Source organism: Labrus bergylta, chromosome 14 (genome assembly GCF_963930695.1).
Source record: "Labrus bergylta chromosome 14, fLabBer1.1, whole genome shotgun sequence".
Taxonomy (NCBI): Eukaryota; Metazoa; Chordata; class Actinopteri; order Labriformes; family Labridae; genus Labrus; species Labrus bergylta.
Genome location: NC_089208.1, coordinates 16086004 through 16106991, shown reverse-complemented (window position 1 = coordinate 16106991; position 20988 = coordinate 16086004). Strand labels below are relative to the sequence as shown.

The window sequence follows — 20988 nt, the reverse complement described above, 5'->3', positions numbered from 1 at the left end:
AATGCTTACATTTGTTTGTGGAGAGGATCTTGACAGAAGTATGATATTCAGATAGTACTGACAGCTGTGCTGACAGACAGTAGGTGTGTCAATATGGCCTTTATTTGATATTATGTCACTTAGTTGACTTTTCACTTTGCAAACGATCTACAGGCATCCAAAGGCTTGGAAAAATGTCCTACCTTGAATAAACAAAGAGCAGAAAGGCTATGTAAAACACATACTCGACAGACAGGTAGGAGGAGGGCTTATGCAGTGCTCATTCAGACACAGTAAAAGAAACACAAAAAGACCAAGCAGATTCTGAAAAACGACTGAGGAAGAGGAAGTAGTATTAGGGGACTGTTCAGAAAAAACTAAATATGACAGTGTTTTTACAGTTTTGGATGCGCAGTTACCTCAGAGACAATGGTAGACTGGTATATGTCTTTGCTGTAGCTCCACCCATCCACACAGCTCTCCTGCTCCATCTCGGTGAGGTTAATATCTCTGCCAGGGATTAAACCCTGAGCAGAGAGATTTTTGACCACACCCAGCCTGTATCTGCTGCAACTACTCCGCTCCTTTTCCCCATTTATAACCTGATAGACAAAATGACAGGTTGATTAAAAACTCAGTGAGATTATATTTGTACTGTGCACAACTTTACAGTATAAAGCAATCTTTTGCAAGCCTGGTAATTTCCATTGCTTTATTGCTACACTTTGAGATAAAAAACAAACTGAACAAATGTCAAATATAATTGAATAGCAACAGCTTATATAAAACAAATTTTACATTTTCAATACAATAATCCAAAAGCAAAATATAGATTTATGTTTTATTTCCCAAGAGGTAAAAATCGTCTTTTTTAGGTCGGTCTCTCTCTCTCTGTCAACTGAGCATGCATGCAGGTGTTGTATTACGATGTTATGTACAAGAGGTTATTGTGCTTAGGCACGGTTAGTTCTAACACTGAGATCTTGTTCCTGCATGGCACCAGCTGCATGGATGTCCCATACACAGTCTGCAGCAGGGGTTGTAGAACAAATGGTACAAAACCTGAGTGAGCAGTTTTACAGGCTGTCCCTCCCTAATCTGCTCACACCAATGCATCACTGGCATGAAATTAAAAGTTGCACAAATTCTCTTGTATTCAATACACACCAGCTAATCATGCAGTATGGTCTTTATGTATTATTTGCAGTAGTGTTAGGTCGCAGTATTGGGTCACACATATGTTGCTATGTTATGGCTCTTGGTGTGCTGTTACCTTTGCCACCTCCTTGCAGCAGACTTTCTCTCGAGGAGAGAGCTTAGAGAAGTAACCAGAGGAGCAACTGTTGAAAATTTAAAATAAATCTAAGGGGGCATCATCTACCTCTCAGAGCAGCCCTTATAATCTCCTGGCATCGGCAGTCTCTGCACTCAGTGCCTGTGCCAACGGTTCAAACTGATACAGCTCTGGACCGCTGTGGTCGTGGCCTACAGGAGACTCGGAAGGAGAAAAATCCTCTACCCCAAACAAAATTTCTGTTGCAAAAGTGTCATAGCTGCTTGAGTTGTTGCTCGTGGATAAATATCAAAGCTAAATTTCTAATCTGTTCATATGTGTGTTGCATAAATGTACGTTGTCTGCTGCTGATTGTGAAGGCCGGACTGGGTGAGTGGGCGTGTCTTATCCCCATGTTGAAAAATTGAGGTTCAAATGCATTTTTTAACATTCCAGGGCAGGTGCAACTACCTACAGTGGATTTAACACAGACCCACACAAAAAAATATACTCCAGGATTATAGTTATATTATATTATATAAAGTTCCGCTAACTTTCTTAAATCCTGATGCACATCTTTCAAAGTTTCATGATCACACCATTCTATCAAGCAACTATAATCCTGGAGTGTCACTCAAGAGGAATTTATAGACCCTTTAAGTGTTCATCAACATTGTGACGTTTTTTGGTGGGCTGGCCTTAGTTGTTTTTGGCATGAGATAGAGTGTTACTGGAATAAGTTAACACTGACGAGTAGGAAGAGACTGGCTGACCCATCTCGTACGCTCTCACTTAGTAGAACTGCTCTAAAAACAGAGTGTGTATAGTAAAGACAAACTGAGGGTGCACAAGTCCTTAGTTGCCTATAACTGTCGTAAACGGCCAGCTACAGATCTTTAAACACCACGACTTAACTAATGAGTTTTGTGTCTTACTGTCCGAACTTCTGCCCAGCCAGCGGCAAGGACAGAAGACAAGGCTAGGGTCATTGTTAATAGAGCAAGCAACTACATACTGATGGTGAACTGTGGTTGCACTGCTGGGTATGAAGTGACTTTCTCCTTCTACTTCTCCTCCTTTGACATTTTAAGACTCTATTGTTGCCTACTACCCTGTGGTGGCAATATGTATTTCCCTATAGTTTCGCTTGGTTTTGCCTTTCCAGCGAATACCGTGACATCATAATGACATATGCCCTAAAAAAGTCTCTACAACAAGACTTAGAAAACAGAAGTAGACAAGTAGAACCGGAAATCTCACCTTTACGGGTATGATTGCTTCAAGCCATTCCCTAGTCAGGTTAGCCTCAGGAACAAAGCAGTGGTGAATTGGTATATCATTCACAAAGACGAGTGTAAAGGCACCAAATCCATTAGGCATGATACTGGCACAGAGCAGGAAGAATACAACCTGCTGGAAAAGTCCCCACTGACCCAGAAAGGCGATGCTCTCCGCATAATCCTTCATTGTCAGACAGACGGCAGAAGGCCTTTTGCTCTTCTTCCCACAACTCTAACATGTACAGTCACATCCTCAATGCTCCGTTTTGTTAGCTGTACATAATAAGCTTTGTGGAAAAACCTGTAGGAAATAAGATACACGCCTCCAGGCACCACCCAGTGGAAGCAAACAGTTCAACTGCGTTTGCTACATTTCCATTAACCCCAAAAGGTAAATTTCTAGGCCATTTGATAGACCTCTGACATTCAGAAATCAACAAGTTATAATACTTTTTAGCAATTAAACACCAACACTGTAATACACATGCAAACTATTGTGTTTTTATCAGTATGGAATCTTGCAATCCAATAATCAATGATTTGTTTATGGAGTTAGATCAGTCTCAATATTCACAAATGCATACAGAAGGATTCACAAATATATTTACTTCTAAATGTAAAACAAATCCACAAATAAAAAAATAAGATTCACAAATGTATTTCTGATTCACACACACATGTATAGTTTTATATGTAATAGAAATCCACAAATATATAAACTGTTCAGTCTGCATTTACAAACTGTTTGTCATTTGTGAACCTCAGTGCATTTGTGTGTGGGATTTTTGAGACTCCCCTGCCGTGGTTAGATTCACAAATGCATTTTTTTCAGCAGGGAAATGTCTGTAGCCAATCAGATGTCTCCTTCCTATTCAGCCAATCACAATAGCATAGATTCAAGGGTATGATTTAATGTGATCACTTTAGCGTTGCATCTGCGCATACAGTGATTAGCCTAGCTATCAGACAATCTGATTAAGTCATTTTCTAAACTGACCAGCACAAATAGTCTCTGTGATTGTCGTACTATAGAATGAAATATATTTGTGTGCATTGAAATATATTTGTGAATCCTTCTGTGTGCATTTGTGAATATTGAGACTGATCTAACTCCATATTTGTTACACCTTAATGTGCGGGAATTTGGGCAAATGGGTCTAACATTAGTTTGACTTCCAGGTGAAGACTTGATGCTGAAAAATATTGAAGTTTGTTTTAAGGTCTAAAAGACCATAGTGCAATAATGAATGCATTTTGATGCATTTAAAATAAAATGCCCTCGTACTTTCTTGTTTTCTTTGACTGCATGTATCCTCGTGCAAAGAGCACTTAAACCTACACTTTTCTAAATCCATGCTGCTCAGTAGTATGTGAACAAAAACTTGATCCTTAACTGTAAGTCAGTACACCCCTACAGGGGTTTTGTGTAACACTGCAGTTTAGATCAAGGTATATTTTATTTATCTTTGCTGTTTGGTTGAAAAATCATGACACTCAAGAATGGAGGAAAAGTTTGCCCCGAATAAGCAGTATTCCTTAGTAGTTGAAAATACAAAAAAAAAGTACATACTGGATTATTTTGTTAACATTTTGTGTGAATTTACAAGTCTTTGACTTGAGCAGTCTACCCCTGTGGGCTTGCACAGGGGTGGCTCTGAAGAGTTTATAGCTTGCTGCCTCAGAGGACAAGTTCACAAGTTTTTACATGAAAAAAATGTATGTTGAAACTTCTCAAATAACTACTGATTTTTAATCTCTCAAAGCTTTTATCTCTTTGCAGCTGTGAGAAACTCTCATTCTGCAAAATCATGGCAGCCTCTGGGAATAAAAGCAGTTGCCCTGGTTTTAAGAATGTATTGATCGGACAAGTGATCGATTGTTTTGATAGTAAAAGAAGGAAACATTTGGATACACTGGTCAATGAAAGTTTATCAACATGGTTTAACAAATGAACTCCTTCTAAATCCCTGCATAGTGTCTCAAGTGAAAATAAAGTAAATAAAGTTCAACAAACGTGAAAAATGTCAGGTCAACAGCTCGATGTTGCTGTTCATCTGGTCTTGCACTGAAGTTCATTATGTTCTCATACAGTAGCAGTGAGGTGACTTTTATGTCATCTCTGCTTTCGCCCAATTTGTAAATTCATAATTTGTCATTCATAAATAGTCTATGAATGAAGCAGAGGGGGATAAAAATGTAAAAAAAATAATGAGTAAGAGTTTTAAACAGTCAACCATGCTCAACTAATACACTTCACAGTAGCACCTCCCTTTCTTCTTCTTTCTTCTCTCTACCCTTCAAGCCCTACTGTCTTTTTCCTTTCTTTAACTCTATAAAATGTGTATTATGTTTTACATCTGTGTAAGAATATACACATAGCAATATATATAAATATAAGTTTCTGTTTCAGGCAGGGTAGCAGGGGATATCTTCCACAAAAATGCTCTCCTCTCCAACCCAGTGGCTGGGCTGGTGGTGGGAATACTGGTGACTGTGTTAGTTCAAAGCTCTTCCACATCTAACTCAATCATAGTCAGCCTCCTCTCTTCTGGTTGTGAGTTTAGGTATTAACAAATCTTCAAGATTTGTGGGTTATTGATAGTATATTGCAATATTCTAGCTCTTTTAGTGTCATAAAGCTGTAAACTGCACAAAAAGTTAGCTCTTAGCGCTGCAATTTGATCAGTAAAATATTTGTAATAGGATACTACAATGTGACAGGTTTGGGATGAAGGCGACAGGTGTGAGCGGTGTGGTAGGCTCCACTCATCTCCAAACTTTAGCCTTCCTGACTTTTTTCTTTCCTCCTTTAATCTACCAACTGATCAAGCATGTCTATCAGCTAAGCAATAATTCTAACCTGCTCTGTGGTCTACTGTTGCTGCTTCCTCTGGTGTACACCTGTGACCATACGGAAGACCCGATTGCAAAACTCAGCCTCAAAGCCCGAAGTTGCATCATAGATCCAATGGGATTATTATCCATCAAACCACGGATTAATTTCTATGGTCATGGCTACATGGCTATCGCCTCCCTTTTCCACCACGGCGGCCGACATGCAGCAGCGAGTTCGGGACGAGCCACACAGCCACCAGACGCGGGCTGGGGAGCTGCTCGGATTTTGTTTACTCTTCTTCTACTTGCCGGTGATGTGCACTTAAATCCAGGATTGAGGAGGATGAGGATTCGGCTCGTGATAAAACAACGTCAGCATCTGTATTTTCAAACAACCTAAAGGTATTTTTGGTGGTCACCTTAATATTAGAAGCTTACTGCCCAAAATAGACCAAATACAGAACCTGCTTGTGGACTCAAACTTGGACTTTCTATGTCTCACTGAGAGCTGGCTTCGAAGTGACATACCATCCAACCTCGTAAACATTCCAGGATACACTTGCTTTAGGAAAGACATATTATCGGGGAGAGGAGGGGGTTCTGATATACATTCGAGATCATAAAAGATGTACAGAAATACAGCTGAACTGTAATCTTGAATGCCTGGGGGTGAATATTATTCTCTCACCAAAAATGAATTTTAATGTAACTTTTTTGTATAATCCGCCTTCACATGATGTAAGTTTTTATGATGAACTGAAAAAAACTGCTCATAATATCGAATTGTTCCTCTGAATCAATTCTGCTTGGGGACTATAATATAAACTGGATGGATAAAGTTGCTAAACGAAAACTGAAAGCATTGGCTACAAAATTTAATTATAACCAAATAATAGATAAACCTACTAGAATAACGAAGACAAGTAAAACTCTAATTGACCTTATTTTCACAAACAGGACAGAAAGAATAACTAGAATTTACAATCTGATCACAGGCCTATCAGATCATAATATGACACTAGTTGTTAGGAAGCTAACTAAGAAAAGAATGGCTCATCATACAAAAAAGGACACTAAATCCATTAAATCAGGCATTCCAAAACAGAAAAGAGCAGAATTTGAAAGGGACTTGATGCAAATGGACTGGTCCACAGTAACAGAAACACATAACGTGGACAAATGCTGTGATAATTTCATAACAGCTATCACTGGATTAATTAACAAACACACTAAAACATGGAAGAGCAGACCAAGAAGAAACTCGCTCCCATGGTTTATTCAAGACCTTTGGCAATTAATGAAAAGACATGACTTTGCCCTTAAAAAATGTCTTATCTCTAAAACTAACACTGAACAGTCCAAAGGTAATAGCTCTGCCCTGTGGAAGCACATTAACACTTTAACCAACTCCAGTGCCACAAAACATCATAGAATTAAGGGTTTAACGATAAACAACAAATTTACTTCAGACAACGCATCAGTTGCAAGTGAGTTTAATGCTTTCTTTATAGAATCAGTTCAGGAACTATCCAAAAACTTCAAACCTGTCGAGTTATGACCAGACACACTCAGTCAGAAAACTCAAAATGAATTTTATATCAAAGAAGTAACTTTGGAAAAAGTCAGTAAGATCATGAATAACCTGAACAACTCAAAGACTAGGGATATTCATGATTTGGATGGTGAACTGATAAAATATCATAGAACTCAATTACTTAAGCCAATAACACATCTGGTGAATATGTCAATTCAAACAAAAAAAAAAGCCATTATCAGTCCAATTTACAAAAGTGGTAAGCCAGACTTGACATGTAATTATAGACCCATTGCCATTCTCCCAGTTGTGGCCAAGATATTAGAAAAAGTTGTTGCAGAGCAACTCATACTACATCTTGAGACAAACCACTTGCTGCATCAACAACAATTCGGGTTTAGACCGAAACATTCTACTGAGACTGCAAACTGTTATCTTATTGAGAAAATAGAATGCTTTCTGGATAAGGGACACATTGTGGGAGCAGTTTTCCTACACTTGAAAAAAGCCTTCGACACTGTTAACCACAATGTGTTGCTATCCAAACTTTCTAAATTTCAATTTTCTGATCAGGCTTCGCAGTGGATTGACTCATACCTAAGTGGAAGAGTGCAATGTGTCAGAGTCAATGGGCAAAAGTCCATCTTCCGTAACAACAGCATGGGGATACCCCAGGGGTCAGTTCTAGGTCCGCTGGTATTCAGCATGTACATCAATGACCTACCTGAGATCTGTCCTGCAGTTGGCTGCCAAATGTACACCGACGATACGGTTATATACACACCTGCAAGATCTGCTAGCAAAGCTGCTGCCCACCTCAATGACTCCTTGCACTGTATTGCAAAATGGCTTGAGTCTTCTCACTTAACATTAAATATTAAAAAAACGGTTTCAATATGCTTTTCTATGCGCAAACTAAGGGATAAAGAAACATTCTTAGTTAAAATAAATAATGAGACCATTAATGCGGTTGAAGATGTAAAGTACTTAGGGATCATTCTAGACTCACACCTACGATTCGAAAAACACATAGATTACACCTGCAAAAAAGCTAGATCTAATCTAAACTGCTTCAGAATCATTAGAAAATACCTCTCATTTAGTACAGCTCAGCTATATATGCATGCTATAATATTATCACATCTATCATACTGCATCAGTTTTTGGTCTCAAGCCTCACATTAGAGGTGCACAATATGTTTAGCTTTGAAAGCTTCATTAGCTACTGCAACCTCAAATTAATGTTTAAATGTCTGCATGGTCTGGCACCTTCTCTGTTTTAATGAATTTGTAACGAGAAGTCAGGATTCAAGTCGAATCAACACATGCGCTTCAGTAAGCGGTAACTGTTGCATTCCAATGCGAAAAACCTCATTTGGACAATCAGCCTTCTCTGTTATTGGAGCTAATCTATAGAATGGTCTACCCACTGAACTGAAAATGCGACACAGTTTAAATGATTTTAACTAAGGTATTAAATCATGGCTGAAGGAGAAACAACATTGTTCTCACACCTAAACGCACATGAGCTTGTATATTTTTCTCTCTGTAACTGTATTTTATCCCTGTTGCATTCATAACTGCGATGTATTTATAACTGAACTGTTTTCTTTTTCTTACCCTTTTTATCTTTATCTCTGTTGTTTCTAAAAGCTTCCCGTGGACAGGTGTTGCAAATTAGCATTTTGCTATAAACACTAAGAGCAGTGCATCTGGAACTTGTGCATGGTTAAATGTTACAGCACCAATGTTACTGTATGTCCATGTTAAATAAACAAACAAACAAATAAATAAATATTCAAAGCCTGCACTCCGACAAGATGTGGTCAACAGACAACCACATCGCTACTCTTCAACTAATCAAATCAAACTTGTTTTTTTGTTTTGTTTACAAATCTTTACTTGATATAGTGCTGGATGTTCAGTCAGCCATTCCTATTATTATGGGCTCCAACATCGGAACATCAGTCACCAATACAATTGTTGCTCTAATGCAACTGGGGAGAGAGATTTTGAAAGGTAAAGCTGTATTTCAATGTGTTTAGTATCTATGTTAATGTGTTTGGCAGGAAAAATACAAATAATATCTATCTTATATTGTGTTCTTTTGTAGAGAGTTTGCTGGCGCTACAGTCCACGACTGTTTTAACTGTCTGTTATGGTGCTTCTCTCTCTGGAAGCCGCGAGTGGGCTGCTGAGGCGACTGTCACAGGCCGTGGTCGACACACTGTGACTCAATACTGCAGAAGAAGCTCCTGAACTCCTTAAAGTCCTCACAGAGCCACTCACTAAAATGATTATACAGGTAGGCTACAGTCTATATATATATATATTTAGTTAGTCAGCAAACTAAATATATATTGGTTCAGAGTAGTTCTGTCTTCACCTCTGCCATCACTCCACTCCTCCTCTCCTTAACCATGGAAATAAGCTGCCGCCAACAGGACAGTCTAGCAGCAGTCTCCTCTTAAGTGTTCCACGAGAACAATTAATAAATGACCACCAGAGTGTTTTTATAGTTACAACACTCTTGCAAGCTTGGTACACATTAACAGGACTGTAGAAGTTCATTGTTAAGCATGACGGTTTAAAATCCTTCTTGTGTAAAACATTTAATTCTTCAATATAGCTTGACAACAATAATAAAAAAAAGCTCCTCTCTGATTGGCCCAATGGCTGAGCCTACCAATCCCTGATTTGACTTCTTTTTTTACTGTTTGAAACCATATGTTTTCTCCCTCTAACTTTTCTAAAAACCTTGATTTTCTTTACAAGAGATAATAAAATCATCTTGTTGCCGGTTGGCATACTTCATATTTGAAAGCAATCTGAGTAAACAGCAGAAAGCAACACTCTCCTGGGACTGCAAGAGCAATGGGCCTGAGAAAGCAACAGAAAATGTGTAAGCCGTGGTTTTTAGCTGTTGTTCTAACATGTTTTTACATTACCCGAGTGAGTCACGCATGTGAGAATGCTTTGAAGTGCAGCAGTTTCCAATGTTAAATACAGAGCATGGGTTTTGAATAAACATTTTCCGTACTGGTTCTGCGAAAGCCACAGAAAAACGTATAAGCTGTCACTCTATCATGTGGTTTGATTTTTGCATTACCCGAGTTGCTTGTGAGAATGATTTGAGGTGCAGCAGTTTCCTTGTTAAATATAGAGCATGGGTTTGAAATCAAACATGCCCATACTGTGTGAGAAACAGGAAGTTGCTGTCCTCGTGTCCTTTGCAGAAATACAAGAATATTTTCTTTTCAATCATACAATAAGCTCGAGTCCAAAACTGGAGTACGACTCAAGCCCTTATTTTCAGAATTCGACAGACTCAGACTTGGTTCTTTGTTCTGCTGCTTAAATGTGTCATGCTATTAACTATGAATACATTGACAGGAGCTGTAAAAAGCTTCTCTAATCTAAAAAAAGGAAAAAGCTGAAGAAGACATGAATACATAAATAGAACGCAAGTAAAAAACTCACCTCGTAGCTTGCACTTCATATTATAATAACTTCATACTTAGACTTTGTGTTTTAACTAGGGCTGGGCTACATATAGAGTTTTTAAGAAATATGGATATATTTCCAAATGAGATATAGGGTTAAACAATATAGTTCATATTGATATAGTTAATATTGTGTAAATATAAAACATTTCTTGCATAGAGCCGCCATTTTGCCTATTTCTCCTCTCACTGTCTGTGCCTCTTCAGGCTGTTCCACATACTGCTCTGAGCGAAACTAAAAAAATATACACAGCTGTGTATTTTGTTATGCAGGAAAGGAATATGTATTCTTTATTTTATTCAATGAGCATGTTCTCCCACGAACACTTAGTTAATTTTTTTTGATATTTTTCATGAAAATGTTGACACTGTGCAGCTGGCTGTTGAAAACAAAGTCAGTTTTAAGTCAAATGCACACAGACCACATTCCAAATGTCACACAGGAACTTTATCGTTATTTCTTTACAGAACTTTTACCAAAATGATAATGATAATCATCACGATATGATTTTTCCTAATATAAATATAAAAAATGTTCAATAAAAGGTTGATAGATTTAAACATGTGATTACACCATCAAACCACTGGGAAAAGGGGGGTGGGGGGGGCTAGTTGCCACCTAACATTAAAGAAAAGAACAAAAAGTCGATGAACAGCCAATCATGTTGCAGGGATATGGGTAGGCTTAGAGACGTCTGGAGCGGAATGGAAACACAGCTGAAATGAGGATCTGAGCAATAGCCACACCTAAGAAAACACTGAGCCTACCAGCTCAAAGTAGGAGAAAACATCGTCGACGAGACGACAAGAAAGGCCGCTCCATTTCAGGAGTTTGGAGATAGTTTGGCTATTTACAGTCCGACAAAAACGAGTAACATGCTCTGTTAACTGTGCCGAAGACAAGTGCAGCTAAAATGGGCAACACCACTAACATTTCCCAGTGTTTGAAAGAATATCAACCGTTAGAACACAGAGAGAAAGAAATCAACAAACGTCCCAAACAAGTGTTAGTGTGGACCATATTGTAAAAAAATATAAACAGGGTGTGGACCCACAGTAAACACCAGGCCAGTAAGTGTGACTCCCCAGCAGCAAACGGTGAAATCAGCGTTTTCCAGCTCTGTGCACTGCGCTTATGATGGTGAAATGTCTCTGTTTAATTACAGTTTGTCATGTTCTGACAATAAAGAATAATTAAACCATAGTTAATCATGTGGTTTCTTCAACTTTCACTCAGGAGCAAAAATCAGCCTTTAAATCTTAAAGAATAAATGATTTGACAATTATCATGATAATTATCGATATTGATATGTCCATATCGCCCAACCCTTTTTTAACAATATCACACTCTCTCATACAGCGGTACAGTATGACCATGACCACACAAATAGTTATAGCTCGTCTCAGAAGCATTTAACGTCAAAGATCGATAAATGAATGCGCTAAACTAAAGCCTGTCTTGAAACTTGGCTCATACTCAACCTTGAGGACTCAGGTTGAGGTAGGACTCTGACTTTTCTTTGGTGACTCCCCGGACTTGGGGACTAGACTACAACACTGCTTTTTTGTAACTTGGAACTTATAGGTACATAAAGTGTTTAATTCATGTTGGCATATTAGAAATAAAAGTCATTATTTAAAAAATATATATTTTGAGCCATTTATGCACATGTGGCTGTTAAGAGTAACCAGCATCTAAATGTATGACCTCAAAGGTTAAACAGCTACTTCAATAAATACCATGTGACATTATTGCTAAATAATATTGCTAACAATAGTTACTACATGCACAGTATAATTAAGTATATGTGTGAAATATCAAACCAAAGACCTTTGGTTGGTGTACCGACAACCAGAAGAAGAGCTATGGCCGATTATAGACATTGGTTTATTGTTGCTGCCAACGTACCAGTTCCCACATTTTGGGTTACATGATGTTGTAAAGACATTTGAAAACAGATCAATGTACTGTAGCGTTGTTCTAAACTGGTCAGACACTGCTTCACAATTGAAAAACTATGATTACAACAATCAGTCTCAAGTAATCTCATATTTAAAATGTTCTTTGGATTTTGTTAACTGGCAATTTGTGGGTAAGCACTTTTAAAAACACTTCCTTGAATCATATGAGATCACAAGAAGAAGACGAGAAGAGTTTTCACCAGCCCTCAGTCAAAAAACCGGTCAGTCTAAAATAACCTCAGCGTGAGACATCACACCTCTGTGAGTATATCACGACATATGATTGAAACATTTTTGAGCTGAGATTGGTGAAAGAAAGCGGGTAGGTTTACTACATTTTTATTATTCAATTGTATGAAGAATTCTTAAATCTGAGGATGTCTTTTTTTCCATTTCTAAAATACTGTAACATTTTATTTTTAGATTTGATGTGCAACTGTCTCAATAATTTGATAATTAAAAGTAGAATTTTAATTACATTAAATGTATATTATACAACAGAAAGAAAATGAAACACTTCTACGTGATCATCACAGCTCTGGCAGCAACAGCTCTGGCACAAGGTACACTACAGTTTTAAAATGTGTTACTGCTAAATCCACCAGATGCGTGTTCTGTCTGTCTCCGCTCCGCCACGGCAGCAGAGCTGATAGCTTTTTACTTTAGTCAATGTGTGTGCGTCTCAGCTCTGTCCCGGCTCCAGCAGTCCAGAGTCTTCTGCAAGGCTTCTATTTGTGCCGGATTAAGGCGCATCAATTTCAACACAATGACCTTATGTTTAATAAGGGTTTTTATACAGTTTTTTATGGCATACTGTATATCATATTATTTCACGCTGTTCTGCATGATACTGTAAATAAGGAGGTAACTCCTTGGTCTCAGGACTCCAACTGTCCGTCGGCGCTGCTCAGTGAGGCTCTCTGATAAAGCTGCCTGCAAGTGTCGACTGGCGAGGGAGCACAGAGCCGTACCCGAGTGGAGTAGACATGCAATGCACACGTATCTGGTGGCAGTTCTGTGTTAAAGTCTGTTATTCTGTAAAAAATGTTTTAATATTTGATCAAAGAGAAAAAAAGTTTGCCACAGTAATGAATTTAGAAGTCTAGTTTAATAGTTAATCATTTAGCCATCAAGTTACTGGTTAAATTAAAGTATACAGTATGACTAAGGCAGCTGTATACATTTAAAACATATTTGGATTTAATAACAAAATGCTTTAACCTTCTTGTTTTACAAAGTTTTGCAACTGAAGTAAGACACTATTGTTTAAGATTTTTTGTTTGTTGATTTCAGGCTCTATTGAATGTAATTTCCATGAAGCTACTGGAACTCAGCAATGTTACGGAGCGGTGGGAGAACTGTTGTTTTTTCACCTGCCAAACACTGCAGATACAGATGTAAGGTTGAAGAAAGACAAGAAATATATGATTTTAAAATCATACAAAAATCAGATAGAGAGTCTACATGAGGAATACGTCAATCACAGCAATCAGACTGAACTTTACACCAAGGGAAGACTTGAATTGGGAAAAGCAACAAAGAAACACTCTGGAGACTACATGTTGCATGAATATACTATAAAAGGGACTTTAATAAGAAAAGTAAATGTGCACGTAGAAATTGAAGGTAAGTTAAATTGTATTTCAGTGTGTGACACTGATATGTCTTTATGTTATTGAAAGATCCTGTTCGACAGGATCATTGTCTGTGTTAAAAATAAAGATGTAATGGTCACTTGCAGGAAAAAAGATGCAATCGGTTTTTTACTACACGTCTATATAGAGTATTGCTCTAGTGCAGGGATGTCAAACACACGGCCCGCAGGCCATGTCCAGCCCGACAGCAGGTTTCATCCAGCTCGCGAGACATTTTGGGAAGAAGGGGGAAATCTATTGAATGTATTGTATTTAGGATATTTTTTATAAATTAAATATTTTTATATTTATTTTCCCCAAATAGTAATAAAAACCCATTAATAATTAGCAACGTAAAAGGGTAATATGATGATACAAAAATGAATTGAACGGGGCATTTAAACATAAAACGACAAGTGGCCGAGTGCATGAGCGGCTCCTGCGTTACATTAATCAGGAAACAGCCTGAACAAAAAGAAGAGAGAGAAGAGAGGTGACAGAACGCAGGTTTTCAAGAGAGATCAGAGGAGCAGCATTTCTTTAGTTTTAGTTGCTCACAATTTGCCAGAATTGTTTAAGCGTTAAGGGACTTAACCAAAGGTGCACAGACGTCCGCTGGTTAGTCGCGCAGAGCAGCGCTAAAATGCTTCCTTGAATTGCGCAAGGAGATAGCACAGATTCATGGTGCATAAAAAGTAGGGGACAGAGTTAGATTAAGATAGTATGGACACGTAGAAGAACGGACTGCCAGGGCTCATATTAATCTCTCTTCACTGTACTCTGTTTATTAATGCACTGATCCCAGGGCAAGTAAATCTGTATCAATGTTTCTTTAACCTTGAACAGCAAAATTAAAAAAGAATATAATAATCTCAAAGACATTTATACAAAACCTAAATATTGTTGTTTTCTTCTGTATTGTGGAACATTTAATTATTTCAATGTGCCAACATGCAGTTTGCAATGCCAGAGTTTACCCCTCTGCTTAATGTAATTTTACATTTTATGCGTTTGCATGCAGTTTTCTATACAAGTACCTTATTTTGTCTTTTTTTTCTAATCATTCAGCAGACAATATATCCATGTGTTGAGTTATAGTCATATCTGCAAAATTAGTCCGGCCCACTGGAAGTCTCATTTGCACAAATCTGGCCCCCCGACCCAATAGGACTTTGACACCCTTGCTCTCGTGTTTGAACCAACCAGCACCCCATGTTCTTCAAACTTTTAATAAAGGCCTCTTTATTCTTTGATTTAATTTTAGCTGAAAGTACAAATTCAACATTTTTTTATTTTACTGTTATAGTTTGAGAAGGTAAAGAGAGAGACAGAGAATAATGACAGAGAGGTTAATAAATGTTTTACAATCAACCAAAGACCTCCACTTCTAAGGCCATTTGACTACCAGAAGACAAAAGGACATAAACATAATGTATGCATGTTATTAGCATGAGGATCCTGATGCAAAATTACATCAAAGACGTGTACATTCAACAACTGTAGGCAGTTAATACGCTGAGTTACTATGTTTGCATATATTATGATTTGTTATCTTCATCTGCCAGCCTGACATTCTATGTTTAAATATTTTTCCTAAACAAAAAGGTTTCAATTTGGTCAATTGATTTCTTTTTTTGGGGAAGGGTCCGAAACCTCTTCAAATCCAGGAATTCTTCTTCAGCCTATGATTAACCATTTCACAAAGTTTTCCATAATCTGGTTTACAGCACCACAACCAAAACTAAGTAGTTCTGGAGGTGACACTTTGTATATCACATCCATTAACTTACATTCCCTATTGTCTACATTTTGTTCTATTTCCTTTGGGTTTAATCCTTATTTACTACAAAATGTAGTTACAAAATATTCATGAAACTTAAAAGATTTTTTCAGGAGTTAGTTTAACCATTAAAATAGGAATTTAAAAAAGCTATAGCTCCAAAAAGAACAAAGTTTAGGTTATTCTGCCCTGTATTTTGTACTGTAGGTACTTAACATGTTTCTTTTTGTTTGTCTTCCAGCTCCAGTGTCAAAGCCAGCTGTTTCTCAGACGTGTTCGTCAGAACAGATCAACATCGGCTGCTCCTCTGAGGGAGATGGAGTGGAGTTCCGTCTGACTTTAGACGGAAACTTACTCATACAGACAAGAGACAATGGCCAGTTCCTGAACAGCAGTAGAGTTAACATACAATCTCTGACAGAGACTAGAACTACACAAGACGAACCCAGTCTTAAATATGTTACCATCAGCTTAAAGGGTCAGCTGGCTGGAAGCTTAACGTGTATTGTTTGGAACAATGTCAGCAAAGAAGAAACAGTTATTCAACTGAAAATCTGCACAGTGCCCAGTCTGCAAGGTACAGCAGTTGACGATCCTACTAAAATCTTCATTTTGACTGTTCTTCAACTTTATCTAAATAAAACCAATCGACTATCAAATTCTTGTCGTAAAAAAAATAGTTATTAACTTTCATTTGACAACAAGTTTGAAGAACATAGGGTGCTGGTTTAGCTCAGTCAGTAGAGCAGGCGTCCCATCCACTGAGGCCACTGTCCTTGTAGCAGGATCAATAACAAATCCTGACAGTATTTGGAGCATGCCATGTCTGTAAAGCTCTTTAATAAAGGTGAACAGTAAAATAAAATCTGATACAGAGTTCAAATGTAGCTTTAAATGATAACTACACATTACCTTAAACTGTAAATCTATCTTGAACACTGGGAGGAAGGAGTATATATTCGACAGACATCTTTCTGGCTTTACAAATCAATCAATACATTTTTATTTGAATAGCATCAACTCATAAGTGTTATCGCGAGACAATTTACAAAAAGCAGGTAAAATACCTTACTCTTTGTCTTTTAACATTACAAAAGAGCAGGTAAAAAGACCATACTCATTGTTATGTTACAAAAAGCAAGTAAAAGATCTTACTTAATGCTATATTACAAAGACTTAATTCATCCATCATGAACACTTTAGCAAAGCAGCAAAAGTTACAATGACTTGTCAATGTAAATGCCATCCTCTAATTTTGTTTGATATGTTTATATTTTTCAGGTATTTCCATCCTTGTTGTGTCTGTGGCTGTTACAGCAAGCTTTTTGGCTGTCCTCCTGGGATGTATTTTAATCATTCTCCGTAAAAACCAAACACCCTCAGCTGTTAATGAGGGTGAGTCTAAGATTTTTTTTTTATCATGTCCTCGTCTTTCTAAATAAGAAATGCAACATTAAGTAAGGTTATCATTGCTTGAATTATTGTTCTTCCACTTTTCATTTTGGATTTGTTCTACATCAATTTGACATAATGGAAATATTTTTTAAAGACTACCTTTAGAAAAGTAGAATGATGTCCTCTGTGTTAATTTACTAATCAAAAGCCCTCCCATTTCCCCTCTCTCTCTTTTGAGATGTTACAGGGAACCCTGAAGAGGACGTTATCTACGCCCATGTAAGAATAATACAAAACACAATGACAACTGAACCCAACTCACAGATTTCAACATAATCTTCTCCTAAAGGAGGGATCAAGCATCAGTCCAAGAATGTTACAAGTAATCTTTTTCTTTTGTGGCTTGGGCTGGCAAGAGTAAAATAATTTTGGCCAATTAATTCATGCCATGAAACCTCATCTACTTCTGTAATCTATGATCGTATCTGTATGGACTATTTTTCAATTTAATTCGATTCAAATACATTTATTAATCCGTTAGGAACAGTGCACATTTTACAGTTAATACTTTTGATTCTTTTTAAAATTGTGCTTCTTTGATTGATTTTAGCATTTAGTTTCCTTATATAACATTTCTATGATTGTATTCTTGTAATTATATGGCAGCTTAAGCAAATTTGTGAAACATGTATGAAAATGTTATCTGTTGTTTGTTTTTAAGTAAAATAAAGTATATTTCTTAAATGGATTATGTTCTCTTTTTCATATAAAAGATCAAACAAAATTCAAAATGAAAACAAATAAGACAATGATAAAGGTTACAACGTGACTGAGGCCAAGTATGCATGAGAATGATCCCGATTTTCATTTTCAAAAAAGTTCCCTATTCAGACGATATTTTGATTATAACAGCTGTTCACATGGCATCCTCAAAAATGACTGAAAACATTGTAGTATACATGCCAGACCAGTAATTGGCGTTGTGACTTTCTAATGAAACAATCGCATGTGCACATGCTCTTCCTTCTTCAGAGCAGTGGGTGTAAACATAGAGAAAAGGCAAACTCGCACACGTTTGTGTTGCAGACGATGAGGTGGGGTTGCTACTCGAAGTGACCCTGAACTACAAACAGTTAAATATTACTTACGTTTCTAGAAAAAAGTCGACTGGGAGTGAGCAGCAAAAACAGAATTCGGGATTTGGCCATTGTTGTTGAGTTGCACTTAATCATTCTCATATGGTAACAGCAACGAGCATGATGTGCGTAAGGTTACCGTTCTTGGGCAGAAAAGCGGTTTGCCAGTTTAAACAGTCAGAGACACTACCGTTTACAAAAGTTTGCACTCTTGACCGCATTTTTTAAAACCTTCTTTTGAGGCAACCAAAACACTAAGTAAAGGAAAAATCAATACACAACAAAAGGAAGCCATTTATGGATGAAATTGTTGTCGTGTAAACATGACCTTAAATAAGTAGGATCTACTTTAAGTGGAATATTGGTTCGTCATTTTATGTGAATATTTTTTGGAGTGTTATTTGACAAGATTTAAAAATATTTCAATAAGGTTTCCTCAAGCAAAACAAAACAAAGCATATTTTTTTATTTTACAGTGTGAGAAAAAAAGAGTCTTTTTGACATTGCTTTGTTCTTCAGGATTGGTATAAGATTTAGCAATGAGACTTGTCACTACTTGAGGGTGGGACCATGTAGTGTAAATGTGCTTTACATATGGTTTGATCATTTTGGAAGCTGCATATGAGAGACGATGTGCTTGCTTAATTTTTGTCTTGACTTTCAGGGATTTACTTTGTGTGCAGTAATGTGAGGGTTTCTTGAAGAACCATGCTGAAATGATTTGTAAAATACGTATGGTTTCCTTAAGTAAAAGAAACAAAGCACTGTTTTAGTTCTAAGATTTAGCAATGAGACTTGTCATTATTTGAGGGATGGACTATGTAGGGTCAACATGCTTTTTATAATAGCTGTTTCTTTACAGTGATGTTTTGTATAATAAATATTAACCCTTTCATTATATTCTTCTGTTGATTTCCTTGTATTGACTTTGAAAAGTGTAACTTTTTTAACAAGCACAAGATGGAGCCAACAGTCCTCACGTCACTACTTGATGATCATCAAACTTAACTTTTAATCTATTAAGTTAAAACCTCACTGATGCATCTGTCTGGAGGCATAAGGCCTCCTGGTGTATATTTTCATGATGATAAAAGAAAAACTGTTGGGAAAAATCAAGTTATCAGTTTGCTTTATTGTCATGGTAAATACGCTTAATGTTGACTGCAGTGGGAACACCAAGAGACACTTAATCATTTTCTCAACAATTTCAAATGAGGCACCACCCAATGTAGCAACAGAGCATTAAAAGAGCAGGTTTTTAAATGTCAGTCTCCAACAGTTAAATATGATATAACCTGAGAAAGTTTAGTGATGGGTTTAAGCAAAACATTGAAGAGAGCTAGGAAGTGGTTTTTTTATCTCCTTGACAATGAAAATAGTTAGTGTGAAAGTAAGCTGTGGTTTTTAGTTGTCATTCTATCACGTGGTTTGATTTTTGAATTACCTGAGTTGCTTGTAAGAATGGTTTGAGCTGCAGCAGTTTCCTTGTTGAATATATTGATGGGTTTGAAATCAAGTATTTTTCATTCTGTGTGAAAACCAGGAAGTGTTAGTGTCTTCATGTGTTCTTTGCAGAAAAAAGGCTTATGCTATAACATAAGATATTAACGGCCGAAATTCACAAGTTTATAGCCTGGTTCAAAAAAACAAAAAAGCGCGTAGATGAGCTGATTGACGGGCAGACCTGATGTAGCTGTTGGTCAAGAGGCTAAAAACCCACCCACCCATTCTTTTTACGGTTGAAACAATCAGTTAGTTTATTTTTTTGGCATTTTTCATGTAAGTGTTGACACTGTGCAGCACAGACCACGTTCCAAATGTCACACAGGAACTTTATCGTTATTTCTTTTCAGAACTGTTTTTTCCCAGGTAAACAACGTTTCGCCATTCAGCTACAAAATATCGAGTTAATATTTCAGTTCGGCAAGAGCGATAAAACGATAATGATAATCATCGCGATATGATTTTTCCTAATATAAATATAAAAAATGTTCAATAAAAGGTTGATAGATTTAAATATGTGATTACACTATCACACCACTGGAAAAAGGGGGGGGGGCTTGTTGCCACCTGACATTAAAGAAAAGAACAAAAAGTCTGAAATGAAGATCTGAGCGATAGCCACACCTAAGAAAACAATGAGCCTACCAGCTCAAAGTAGAAGAAAACATCGTCGACAAGACGACAAGAAAGGCCGCTCCATTTCAGGAGTTTGGAGATAGTTTGGCTATTTACAGTCCGACAAAAACGAGTAACATGCTCTGTTAACTGTGCCGAAGACAAGTGCAGCTAAAACGGGCAACACCACTAACATTTCCCAGTGTTTGAAATAAAATCAACCGTTAGAACACAGAGAGAAAGAAATCAACAAACGTCCCAAACAAGTGTTAGTGTGGACCTTATTGTAAAAAAATATAAACAGGGTGTGGACCCACAGTAAACACCAGGCCAGTAAGTGTGACTCCCCAGCAGCAAATGGTCAAATCAGCGTTTTCCAGCTCTGTGCACTGCGCTTATGATGGTGAAATGTCTCTGTTTAATTACAGTTTGTCATGTTCTGACAATAAAGAATAATTAAACCATAGTTAATCATGTGGTTTCTTCAACTTTCACTCAGGAGCAAAAATCAGCCTTTAAATGTTAAAGAATAAATGATTTGACAATTATCATGATAATT

General features: G+C 37.2%; 2 protein-coding genes across 8 annotated transcripts in view; one reads left to right on the top strand and one right to left on the bottom strand.

The window, feature by feature from the left end:
- Nucleotides 1-20988, bottom strand: part of LOC109987309 (organic cation/carnitine transporter 2) — a 96641-nt gene that overhangs the window by 9046 nt on the left and 66607 nt on the right. For 3 of the 5 annotated variants that reach the window (XM_065962900.1, XM_065962901.1, XM_065962902.1), the window contains one exon: nucleotides 399-581. In XM_065962900.1, coding sequence (XP_065818972.1) covers nucleotides 399-470 — 72 coding nt within the window. In that variant the 5' untranslated portion in view covers nucleotides 471-581. Of the gene's footprint in view, nucleotides 1-398; nucleotides 582-2512; nucleotides 2816-20988 lie in introns of those variants that run through there. The other 2 variants (XM_065962899.1, XM_020638342.3) reach the window with 2 other exon arrangements.
- LOC109987310 (uncharacterized) lies at nucleotides 11870-17923 on the top strand. 3 transcript variants are annotated; one of them, XM_029278148.2, is made up of 6 exons: nucleotides 11870-12587; nucleotides 12868-12929; nucleotides 13660-13992; nucleotides 16022-16357; nucleotides 17062-17175; nucleotides 17414-17923. In XM_029278148.2, exons 2-6 carry the CDS (start codon nucleotides 12875-12877, stop codon nucleotides 17509-17511), a joined length of 936 nt encoding a protein of 311 aa, XP_029133981.2. In that variant the 5' UTR covers nucleotides 11870-12587; nucleotides 12868-12874; the 3' UTR covers nucleotides 17512-17923. The 3 variants fall into 3 exon arrangements, with proteins under 3 accessions (XP_029133981.2, XP_020494002.2, XP_020494000.2); XM_020638346.3 differs by having other exon boundaries at nucleotides 12578-12688; nucleotides 17423-17923; XM_020638344.3 differs by having other exon boundaries at nucleotides 12578-12688.

Bases quoted from the DNA above. Each gene is read 5' to 3' on its own strand.
- LOC109987310 (XM_029278148.2), top strand. From the start codon at position 12,875: ATGAAACACTTCTACGTGATCATCACAGCTCTGGCAGCAACAGCTCTG. The intron at 12,930-13,659 runs GTACACTACAGT...TGTTGATTTCAG, and splicing joins AGCAACAGCTCTGGCACAAG to GCTCTATTGAATGTAATTTC. The intron at 16,358-17,061 runs GTACAGCAGTTG...TATATTTTTCAG, and splicing joins CACAGTGCCCAGTCTGCAAG to GTATTTCCATCCTTGTTGTG.